The sequence below is a fragment of the Anolis sagrei genome, chromosome Y (assembly GCF_037176765.1).
Source record: "Anolis sagrei isolate rAnoSag1 chromosome Y, rAnoSag1.mat, whole genome shotgun sequence".
NCBI classification, from domain to species: Eukaryota; Metazoa; Chordata; class Lepidosauria; order Squamata; family Dactyloidae; genus Anolis; species Anolis sagrei.
In genome coordinates this window covers 80,403,590-80,416,089 of record NC_090035.1, presented here as the reverse complement: position 1 = coordinate 80,416,089, position 12,500 = coordinate 80,403,590, and the positions used below count along the sequence as shown (strand labels likewise).

Genomic DNA, 12,500 nt, shown 5'->3' with positions numbered 1-12,500 from the left:
GAGATCCCTGCAGACATTGTATGGCCCTCTGTTGGGATTGCTTGGATGGTGTCTTCCTTTACTGTAGAAGGGGGTTGGACTGGATGGCCTTTAGAAATCCCTGAAGACATTGTCTGGCCATCTGTTGGGATTGCTTGGATGGTGTCTTCCTTTACTGTAGAAGGGGGTTGGACAGGATGGCCTCTAGAGATCCCTTCAGACATTGTATGGCCATCTGTTGGGATTGCTTGGATAGTGTCTTCCTTTACTGCAGAAATGGATTGGGCTGAATGTCCTTCAGACATTGTATGGTTATCTATTGGGATTGCTTAGATGGTGTCTTTCTTTACTGCAGAAGGGGGTTTGGACTGGATGGCCTTTAGAGATCCCTGCAGACATTGTATTGTCGAAGGCTTTCATGGCTGGAATCACTAGGTTCTTGTGGGTTTTTTCGGGCTCTAGAGCCATGTTCTAGAGGCATTTCTCCTGACGTTTCGCCTGCATCTATGGCAAGCATCCTCAGAGGTAGAGGTCTGTTGGAATTAGGACAATGGGTTTATATATATCTGTGGAATGGCTGGGGTGGGGCAAGGAGCTCTTCCCTGCTGCAGTTAGGTGTGAATGTTCAGCTGATCACCTTCATTAGCATTTGAAGGCCTGCCTGAGCCTGGGAAAATCTGTTGCTGGGAGGTGTTGATCTGTGCCTGGTTTTTTCCTCTCTGTTGTTTAGCTGTTATAATTTTAGAGTTTTTTTAATACTGGTAGCCAGATTGTGTTCATTTTCATTGTTTCTTCCTTTCTGTTGAAATTGTCCACATGCTTGTGGATTTCAATGGCTTCTCTGTGTAGTCTGACATGGTGGTTGTTGGTGTGGTCCAGTATTTCTGTGTTCTCAAATAATATGCTGTGTCCAGGCTGGTTCCTCAGGTGCTCTGCTATGGCTGACTTCTCTGGTTGAAGGAGTCTCCAGTGCCTTTCATGTTCCTGGATTCTTGTTTGGGCGCTGCATTTGGTGGTCCCTCTGTAGACTTGTCCACAGCTGCATGGTATACGGTAGACTCCTGCAGAGGTGAGAGGATCCCTCTCCTTTGCTGAACGTAGCATTTGTTGGATTTTCTTGGTGGGTTTGTAGATAGTTTGTATGTTGTGTTTCCTCATCAGCTTCCCTATGCGGTCAGTGGTTCCCTTGATGTCTGGCAGGAACCCTTTCCCTCTGAGTAGTAGATCTTGGTCTTGACTCTCGTGGCTTCTTCTCGGTTGTCTTGCAGCTCTTCTGATGCCTAAGGTGGAGTCTCCATTGGCCTGGAGAGCACAGTTGAGGTGGTTCAGTTCATCTTGGAGAAGGTGGGGTTCGCAGATTCTTTTTGCACGCTCTGCCAAGGCTTTAATGGTGCTTCTTTTTTGACTTGGGTGATGGTTGGAGTTTTGATGTAGATATCTATCTGTGTGTATGGGTTTTCTGTAAACGGTGTGACCCAATTGTTGATCTGGTTTGCGGATGACTAGGACATCTAGAAAAGGCAGTCTTCCTTCATTTTCTTTTTCCATGGTGAATTGGATGTTTGGGTGGATGCTGTTAAGATGGTCCAGGAACCTGTTGAGTTCTTCTCCTCCATGGCTCCAAATGGTGAAGGTGTCATCCACATATCTGAACCATATTGTGGGCTTTTTGGTTGCTGTCTCCAGGGCTTGTTCTTCAAAGTGTTCCATGTAGAAGTTAGCTATGACTGGGCTGAGAGGGCTCCCCATAGCTACTCCAACAGATTTTCCCAGGCGCAGGCAGGCCTTCAAATGCTAATGAAGGTGATCAGCTGAACATTCACACCTAACTGCAGCAGGGAAGAGCTCCTTGCCCCACCCCAGCCATTCCACAGATATATATAAACCCATTTTCCTATTTCCAAGAGACCTCACTACCTCTGAGGATGCTTGCCATAGATGCAGGCGAAACGTCAGGAGAAATGCCTCTAGAACATGGCTCTATAGCCCGAAAAAACCCACAAGAACCTGCAGACATTGTATGGCCATCTGTTGGGGTTGCTTGGATGATGTCTTCCTTTACTGTAGAAGGGGGTTGGACTGGATGGCCTTTAGAAATCCCTGAAGACATTGTATGGCCATCTGTTGGGATTGCTTGGATGGTGTCTTTCTTTACGGCAGAAGGGGGTTGGACTGGATGGCCTCTAGAGATCCCTTCAGACATTGTATGGCCCTCTGTTGGGATTGCTTGGATGGTGTATTCCTTTATGGCAGAAGAGAGTTGGACTAGATGGCCTTTAGAGATCCCTGCAGACATTGTATGACCATCTGTTGGGATTGCTTGGATGGTGTCTTTCTTTACGGCAGAAGGGGGTTGGACTAGATGGCCTTTAGAGATCCCTGCAGACATTGTATGGCCATCTGTTGGGATTGCTTGGATGGTGTCTTCCTTTATGGGAGAGTTGGACTGGATGGCCTCTAGAGATCCCTCCCAACTATAAGCTTCTAGGATTTCATCTTTGGGGCTGTTTAAACAGACGCTGTATGGCCTTCTGTTGGGAGGGTTTGGTTGGTGTCTTCCTTTATGGCAGAAGAGGGTTGGACTGGATGGCCTCTAGAGATCCCTCCCAACTATAACCTTCTAGGATTCAGGGCTGAAACTTTCATCTCTGGTCCCCTCCATGCTGGAGCACTTGGCTTCCCATAATCTCGTCATATAGGTGGGGATTATGGGAATTGGAGTCCATCTATTTCCAAAAGGCCAACACTTGGTGCAAATTTGAATGCTGTTTGCCCTAATAACCTTCCCCCCCCCCTCTTTTTCCGCAGGAGGAGGGACCAAAGGCGGCCCCCGCCGGAGCCCCCGCTCCCAGCTCTTCAGGAGGGGGCGGCCTCATGCAGGAAATGAGCGCCATGTTGGCACGACGGTGAGTGCACCAAATCATGCACACACACACATATATGTGGAAACCACAAACATTTGGAAACATTGACAAAATCATAATCTGTTAACTGCGAAAGGCCACTTGATTTGGATCTGTGCACATCATTCGAAAATATATCAAAAGGGAAGTATTCGACTTGTGATTTTGTGATACGAAATCCATCATATTTATTTATTTATTTATTTGGTTTACTTCTACCCCGCCCTTCTCACCCCGAAGGGGACTCAGGGCGGCTTACACATCCAAGGCACAATTCGATGCCCATAGCATACATCAATAATAAACAGTAAAGCAAAATAACACAAATTAGCAAACAACAACAATACATTGCATCTAAACCCCTTAAAACCAATAAAACCAATAAAATTTCATACAAACCGATACAAACCGCTTCTTCCTTATTGCCAGTCAATGTTCGCTATCTCATGGTTCAGAGTTTTCTTCCACATTTATCAGTCCACATATATCAGTCCTGCCGGTCCTAATTAGAATCATAGAATCAAAGAGTTGGAAGAGACCTCATGGGCCATCCAGTCCAACCCCATTCTGCCAAGAAGCAGGAATATTGCATTCAAATCATCCCTGACAGATGGCCATCCAGCCTCTGCTTAAAAGCTTCCAAAGAAGGAGCCTCCACCACACTCTGGGGCAGAGAGTTCCACTGCTGAACGGCTCTCACAGTCAGGAAGTTCTTCCTCATGTTCAGATGGAATCTCCTCTCTTGTAGTTTGAAGCCATTGCTCCATTGCGTCCTAGTCTCCAAGGAAGCAGAAAACAAGCTTGCTCCCTTCTCCTCCCTGTGGCTTCCTCTCACATATTTATACATGGCTATCATATCTCCTCTCAGCCTTCTCTTCTTCAGGCTAAACATGCCCAGTTCCCTAAGCCGCTCCTCATAGGGCTTGTTCTCCAGACCCTTGATCATTTTAGTCGCCCTCCTCTGGACACATTCCAGCTTGTCAATATCTCTCTTGAATTGTGGTGCCCAGAATTGGACACAATATTCCAGATGTGGTCTAACCAAAGCAGAATAGAGGGGTAGCATTACTTCCTTAGATCTAGACACTAGGCTCCTCTTGATGCAGGCCAAAATCCCATTGGCTTTTTTTGCCGCCACATCACATTCCTGGCTCATGTTTAACTTGTTGTCCACGAGGACTCCAAGATCTTTTTCACACGTACTGCTCTCGAGCCAGGCATCCCCCATTCTGTATCTTTGCATTTCATTTTTTCTGCCAAAGTGGAGTATCTTGCATTTGTCACTGTTGAACTTCATTTTGTTAGTTTTGGCCCATCTCTCTAATCTGTCAAGATCGTTTTGAATTCTGCTCCTGTCCTCTGGAGTATTGGCTCTCCCTCCCAATTTGGTGTCGTCTGCAAACTTGCCTGGTTGTCCTATCTAGTTAGCAGATTGCCCGAAGGCCTGGTCCCACAACCACGTCTTTGCCTTCCTCCTAAAGGACAGGAGTGATGTCGATGCCCTGATATCCACTGGGAGTGAGTTCCACAGGTGGGGGGCCACCACTGAGAAGGCCCTGCTCCTCGTCCCCACCAGCCTTGCTTGGGAAAGCGGTGGAGTCGAGAGCAGGGCCCCCTCAGATGATCTTAAATTCCGTGGTGGGACGTAGAGGGAGATACGTTCGGACAGATACGCTGGACCGGAACCGTACAGGGTTTTGTAGGTCAAGACCAGCACCTTGAATTGGGCTCGGAACTGAACCGGCAGCCAGTGGAGCTGACACAGCAGAGGGGTGGTGTGCTCTCTGTATGTCGCCCCGGTGAGCAGCCTGGCTGCCGCTCGCTGGACCAGTTGAAGTTTCCGAACCGTCTTCAAGGGCAACCCCACGTAGAGCGCGTTGCAGTAGTCTATTCGGAATGTAACAAGATCTCATTTGCTGTGACGTACTGTGGTTTTGCGTCAGTAAAATAATACTAATGATGCTATTTCCGTTTCTCCTCCATCTAGGAGGAAAGTTGCAGAACAGACGGAAAAATCAGTTCCAAAGAAAGAAGACGGCCTGACACAGGTAGGAATTCAATGCGGACGTAGCGTCTTTTTTCTTCTTTGGAGCAATAGATCAGTGGTTCTCAACCTGGGGATCGCGACCCCTGGGAGGGTCGTTCAGCCATTTTCGGGGGGTCGCAAGATGCCTTGGCTGCCGACCCCCTGAGCCAGCCACATGGCACACCTGGCAGGCTCTTCCTCCTGCTCTTCTCACCTACCTGTGGGTAGTCAAGAGGAGGAGCTTTGGAGGCAAAGTCACGGGGAAGAAGACTCTCCTCTGTTCTGGCCCGCAAGGTGAGTAAACTTCTTCCCGCCGTCCACAATGCCTGGCCATCCGTGGAGCCTTCGCCGCCCAGTCTTTGCCTCCACCCAAGCTCAGAAGGGGGTGGGGTCGGACGGAGGGAGTTCTCTGATCCTACAACAACCCAATTACAACATTCACACTTGCCAGCAGACAAGAGTTCTTTCTTTCTCCCGTCCTGGACATCATTCCACAGATATATAAACCTCACTTGCCTAGTTTCCAATAGACCTCACAACCTTTGAGGATGCCTGCCATAGATGTGGGTGAAATGTCAGGAGAGAATGCTTCTGGAACAACTTTTGGAGCAACATCAGCAGGAAGTATGGCTATATAAGAGACTTTCTAACATTCCAAAATTGTGGCAGACCTGAGGAGTCTGGCCCACCTGCCGCCTTTCCCCATGGGAAGGAGAGAGAGACGGTGTATTTGGATGAGTGACAGATTGCAATGGAACACAGAATCTGGTCACTTGCTTCTTTCGATAGAGTTACAAGCTGGGTAGATACAGGGAAAATGCCGTGGATGGAGTGTACCTGGTTTTCAGGAAGGCCTTCTTTGACAAGGTCCCCCATGACCTTCTGGCAAGGAAACTAGTCCAATGTGGGCGAGGCAAAACTACGGTGAGGTGGATCTGGAATTGGTTAAGTGGACGAACACAGAGGGTGATTCTCCCCAATGCTTCCTCTTCATCCTGGAAAGAAGTGACAAGTGGAGTGCCACAAGCAGGGTTCCGTCCTGCTCAGGATCTTCATTAATGACTTAGATGAAGGGCTAGAAGGCAGGATCATCAAGTTTGCAGATGACACTAAATTGGGAGGGAGAGCCAAGACTCCAGAGGACAGGAGCAGGATTCAAAACGATCTTGACAGATTAGAGAGATGATTGGCCAAAACTAACAAAATGAAGTTCAACAGTGACAAATGCAAAATACTCCACTTTGGCAGGAAAAACGAAATGCAAAGATACAGAATGGGGGACAATGAGGCATGGCTCGAGAGCAGTACGTGTGAAAAAGATCTTGGACTCCTCGTGGACAACAAGTTAAACATGAGCCAACAATGTGATGTGGCGGCAAAAAAAGCCAATGGGATTTTGGCCTGCATCAAGAGGAGCATCGTGTCTAGATCTAGGGAAGTCATGCTCCCCATGCTCTATTCCGCTTTGGTTAGACCACACCTGGAATATTGTGTCCAATTCTGGGCACCACAATTCAAGAGAGATATTGACAAGCTGGAATGTGTCCAGAGGAAGGCGACTAAAATGATCCAGGGTCTGGAGAACAAGCCCTATGAGGAGCAGCTTAAGGAGCTGGGCATGTTTAGCCTGAAGAAGAGAAGGCTGAGAGGAGACATGATAGCCATGTATAAATATGTGAGAGGAAGCCACAGGGAGGAGGAGGGAGCAAGCTTGTTTACTGCTTCCCTGGAGACTAGGACACATTGGAACAATGGCTTCAAACTGCAAGAGAGGAGATTCCACCTGAACATGAGGAAGAACTTCCTGACTGTGAGAGCCGTTCAGCAGTGGAACTCTCTGCCCCAAAGTGTGGTGGAGGTTCCTTCTTTGGAAGCTTTTAAACAGAGGCTGGATGACCATCTGTCAGGAGTGATTTGAATGCAATATTCCTGCTTCTTGGCAGAAAGGGGTTGGACTGGATGGCCCATGAGGTTTCTTCCAACTCTTTGATTCTATGATTCTATGTGTGAGTCCATTCCATGTTTCACGTTGCCAGGGCTCTGCCTTATTTAGGAAGAGATGAATCAAACTCCTAGTTTTATCAAACGGTTTAATTAAAACAGCACTTACTTGTTGGCTGTTTTTATAGTCCAAACTATAAAACATAAAGATAGCACTCAGCCACGGAATAAACAAAAACAGATAGCAAAAATAACTTCGTAGTCAAAAGGGTCCAGTCCAGTGGTCAAACACCGAGAGTTCAATAACAGAGTCCAGGGATCAAGAGTCCATACCGTAGTCAAAAGTCAGTCCAAAGGTTCAAGGTTCCAGGGTTCCAAGATTACAGGAGACAGGTCAGGATACCAAAAATCCAACAGACCTGGGGCGAAAACCAGCAGCATCCACCACCAAAATGCAACAGATACTTTTCTCCCAAAAATCAATCTCAAGGCTAGCTCCTTAAATCCAGTAACACCCAGCTGCAACCCATCTCCTACAGACCTCCACCCCTAATTGCTTTCACCCATGAACTCCCACTTACAGATTGCCAAACCCTCTAGAACTAATACTCACATTAACCCATCACCAACCACCATCAACTGCAGAACATATGACACCATGCCTGCATGAGTTCAGAATGCTTTTGGATGGGAGGGAACTATATATCCCAGCAACTCCTAAATGCCAAGGTCTATGTTCCCCAAGCCTCTCCAGTATATTATGTTGATCATGGGAGTTCTCTGTGCCAAGTTTGAGTCTATTCCATGGCTGCATGAGTTCAGAATGCTTTTGGATGGGAGGGAACTATACATCCCAGCAACTCCCAAATGTCAGGAAAATAACCCCAAAACTCTCAAGTAATTTCTGTTGGTTGTGGGAGTTATGTATGCCAAGCTTCTTCAATTCCATTTTTGCTGGAGTTCAGAATGCTCTCTGATGGCAGAGGAACTATAAATCCCAGCAACTGCAACTCCCAAATGTCAAGATCAATTTCTCCCAAACACCACCATTGTTTGGGCCTATTGAGTATTCATGCCAAGTTTGGTCCAGATCCATAGCCATTTGGGTTCACGGTGCCTTCCGGATGTAGGTGAACTACATCTCCCATAAATCACTGTCAATTCCTCCCAAACTCCTCCAGTATTTTCTGTTGGTCATGGGAGTTCTGTATTTCAAGTTTGGTCCAGGTCTGTAATTTGTGGGGGATCTCAGTGGTCTGTGGAAGTCAGAGCTGAATTGGTTGAAGGTACTGCAAATCCCATCATCCGTTGGCTCTGCATCTCGTGGTGCCAGAGTGCAGTCTGTTCAGCGCCTTCCAAGTTGCCCAGTGTTTTGTGTGCCCAGGGGGGAGTCTCTCATTGGGTATCAGCCATTGGTTGAGGTTCAGGGTTTGAGCCTGCCACTTTTGGACTCTCGCTTGCTGAGGTGTTCCAGCGAGTGTCTCTGTAGATCTTAGAAAACTATTTCTTGATTTAAGTCGTTGATGTGCTGGCTGATACCCAAACAGGGGATGAGATGGAGATGTCACAGCCTTGGTCCTTTCACTATTGGCTGCCACTTTCCGGCGGATGTCAGGTGGTGCAATACCAGCTAGACAGTGTAATTTCTCCAGTGGTGTAGGGCGCAGACACCCCGTGATAATGCGGCATGTCTCAGTAAGAGCCACATCCACTGTTTTAGCGTGGTGAGATGTGTTCCACACTGGGCATGCATACTCAGCAGCAGAGTAGCATAGCGCATGGGCAGATGTCTTCACTGTGTCTGGTTGTGATTCTCAGGTTGTGCCAGTCAGCTTTTGTATGATATTGTTTCTTGCGCCCACTTTTTGCTTGATGTTCAGGCAGTGCTTCTTGTAGGTCAGAGCACGGTCCACAGTGACTCCCAGGTATTTGGGTGCGCTGCAATGCTCCAGTGGGATTCCTTCCCAGGTAATAATCCTCAGAGCTCGGGATGCTTGTCTGTTCATAAGGTGAAAGGCATATGTCTGTGTTTTAGATGGATTAGGGATCAGCTGGTTTTCCCTGTAGTAGGTGGTAAAAGCACCTAGAGCTTTGGAGCGCTTCTGTTCTACCATCTCATAGCTCCCTGCTTGAGCGGTGATGGCACGGTCATCAGCATAGATGAAGCTCTCTGTCCCTTCTGGCCGTGGCTGGTCATTTGTGTAAATGTTGAACATGGATGGGGCAAGCACGCTCCCCTGAAGCAGGCCGTTCTTCTGTTTCCGCCATCTGCTTCTCTGGCCCTGGAACTCAACAAAAATGCTCCTGTTTTGTAGCAGGTTTCCTATGAGGCGGGTGAGGTGGTCGTCCTTTGTGATATTCTACATTTTTCTCAGGAGGAGGCGGTGGTTCACAGTCTCATAAGCCGCTGAGAGGTCTCTGAAGAGAGCTCCTGTGATCTGCTGCCTTTCAAAGCCATCTTCTATGTGCTGAGTCAGGTTCAGCACTTGCGATGTGCAGCTTCTGCCTTCCCTGAAGCCAGCTTGCTGTGGGATCAGACATGGGTCTATTTTTTCCATAATTCTTTGTTGGTGCAAAAGGGAGGAATCTCAGGGTGAGAGCATTGCCTTGCAAGTGCAAGTCTGCAAGAGCCTTTGCAGTGCAGACGTTTTCCTTTTTCCAAAGTCTTTTCCACACTACATGTTTCTAGCGCTATGATTTCTATTTACCTGCCACCATTCCATCCCATGGAATCCAAACTACAAATCCCAAGACTGTATAGAATGGAACCGTAACTGTGTTATAATACTGTGGGAAATACTCTAATTTTGCTTTGCAGCTGCTGCAGAAATGGAGAATGCATGGGCTCTGGAGGAGGATGAGTTGGGTGGATTTTGCAACGTTTTGGTATATTGCAATCCAATGTTATTCTCTCTCTTTTTGCTTCTGCAGCAAGATGACGCAGAAGCTGGTGGCAAGACCACAGGTAAGAAAAAATAAAATAAAGTGATGCTTTACGTGCTGAGAAATAATCAAAGTTATAGTTTGCAGTGTGTGGCAGAAAAAGACCTTGCAAAAACTACAACTCCCAAGGTTTCAATGCATTGAACCCTGGCTGTTAAAGTGGCACCGAACTGCATTCATTCCGCAGTGTGGATGCACCATGAGCCTGACTTAATTGGATGCATTGGTGTTATTAAGTCCCTATTATTATTATTACTATTATTATATAGTATTATTACGTCCCTATTAAAAATGGTTGCAGCAGGAAATGACTATCGGATCATCAAAGTTTAAATCCACAATCCCTCCCTTTCCCCATAATTACAACGACAACAAGAACAACAACAACAAGGGGTTTAAGAAGAAAAACACGATGCCCTGGCAGAATATGTCAAGGAAAGCAAGAACCTGCGTTAATTGATGTCCATAATCGGAAACTTCTCAAAGCACAGCAGACAAAGAGTCAGTACAAGAAAACTGCACTTCAAACCAGAGCTGACAGCCGGCACAACAAAGCATTGCATAGGCAGGACTCTTACAAGTCAAACAAGCAGTTGAAGAAGAAAAACACGATGCCCTGGCAGAATATGTCAAGGAAAGCAAGAACCTGCTTTAATTGAAGTCCATAATCGGAAACTTCTCAAAGCACAGCAGACAAAGAGTCAGTACAAGAAAACTGCACTCCAAATCAGAGCTGACAGCTGGCACCACAAAGCATTGCATGGGCAGTACCTTGACAAAATTGAAGGAAAACTTGACAAGGAGAAGACTTGGTGATGGCTCACAAATGGAACCCTGAAGAAGGAGACAGAAGAAGGCCTGATTCTTGCAGCCCAGGAGCAAGCCATCAGGACAAAAGCCATTCAGGCCAGGATTGGAAAATCAGTTCATGACCTAAAATGCAGACTGTGCAAGGAAGCTGAGGAAACCATGGACCATCTCCTCAGCTGCTGCAAGAAAATTGCACAGGCGGACTACAAACAGAGGCACAACGCTGTGGCCCAGATGATTCACTGGAATGTATGTCACAAGGACCACCTGCCAGCAGCAAAGAACTGGTGGGATCATAAACCCGCAAAGGTGGAAAATCAACATGCAAAAATCCTGTGGGACTTTTGAATCTAGACTGACAAAGTTTGGAACACAATACACCATACATCACAATTGTGGAAAAGGAAAAAGTTTGGATTATTGATATCGCTATTCCAGGTGAGAGTCGCATTGAGGAAAAACAACAGGAGAAACTCAGCCGCTGTCAAGACCTCAAAATCGAACGGCAAAGGCTCTGGCAGAAACCAGTATAGGTGGTCCCAGAGGTAATGGGCACACTGGGTGTCATGCCAAAAGATCTCAGCCGGCATTTGGAAACAATAAACATCAACAAAATCACGATCTGTCAACTGCAGAAGGCCTCCTGACTTGGATCTGCGTGCATCATTCGGAAATACATCACACAGTCCTAGATGCTTGGGAAATATTTGACTTGTGATTTTGTGATACGAAATCCAGCATAGAGATCTCATTTGTTGTGACATACTGTGCTTTTGTGTCAATAATAATAATAATAATAATAATAATAATAATAAATACATCACACATTCCTAGATGCTTGGGAAGTATTCGACTTGTGATTTTGTGATACAAAATCCAGCATAGAGATCTCATTTGTGTGACATACTCTGTTTTGTTCAATAATAATAATAATAATAATAATAATAATAATAATAATAATGTTAAAAAACAAAGTATGGATCGTCAATGTTGCAATCCCAGGCAACAGCAGGATTGAAAAGCTGACATGATATGAGGATTTAAAGATCGAACTGCAAAGACTCTGGGACAAGCCGGTCAAGGGGGTCCCAGTGGTGATCGACACACTGGGTGCCGTGCCTCAAGACCTTGGCCTGAACTTAAACACAATCAGCGCTGACAAAATTACCATCTGCCAGCTGCAAAAGGCCACCTTACTGGGATCTGCACACATTATTTGCTGATACATCACACAGCCCTAGACACTTGGGAAGTGTCCAACATGTGATCCAATTCAACAGCCAGCAGAGTGACCTTGTTTGCTGTGGACTCATCTTGATGTGTTTCTAATAATAATAATAATAATAATAATAATAATAATAATAATAGGATTTAAATATCGAACTGCAAAGACTCTGTCACAAGCCTGTCAGGGTGGTCCCAGTGGGGATCGGCACACTGGGCGCAGTGCCTAAAGACCTTGGCCTGCACTTAAAAATAAACACAATCGGCACTGACAAGATTACCATCTGCTAGCAGCAAAAGGCCACCTTACTGGGATCTGCATGCATTATTCGCCGATACTTCACACAGTCCTAGACACTTGGGAAATGTCCGACGTGTGATCCAATACAACAGCCAGCAGAGTGACCTTGTTTGCTGTGGACTCATCTTGATGTGTTTCAAATAATAATAATAATAATAATAATAATAATAATAATAATAATAGGATTTAAATATCAAACTGCAAAGACTCTGGCACAAACCAGTCAAGGTGGTCCCAGTGGTGATCGGCACACTGGGCACAGTGCCTAAAGTCCTTGGCCTGCACTTAAACACAATCGGCTCTGACAACATTACCATTTGCCACCATACTGGGATATGCATGCATTATTCACCGATACATCACACAGTCCTAG

At 46.3% G+C, this 12,500-nt stretch overlaps 1 protein-coding gene across 1 annotated transcript in view; it reads left to right on the top strand.

The window, feature by feature from the left end:
* Positions 1 to 12,500, top strand: part of LOC132780800 (vasodilator-stimulated phosphoprotein) — a 93,311-nt gene that overhangs the window by 69,219 nt on the left and 11,592 nt on the right. Inside the window, exons 7-9 of the mRNA XM_067461586.1 lie at positions 2,788 to 2,885; positions 4,870 to 4,930; positions 9,781 to 9,814. Of these exons, the coding sequence (XP_067317687.1) occupies positions 2,788 to 2,885; positions 4,870 to 4,930; positions 9,781 to 9,814 (193 nt within the window). The remainder of the gene's footprint in view (positions 1 to 2,787; positions 2,886 to 4,869; positions 4,931 to 9,780; positions 9,815 to 12,500) is intronic.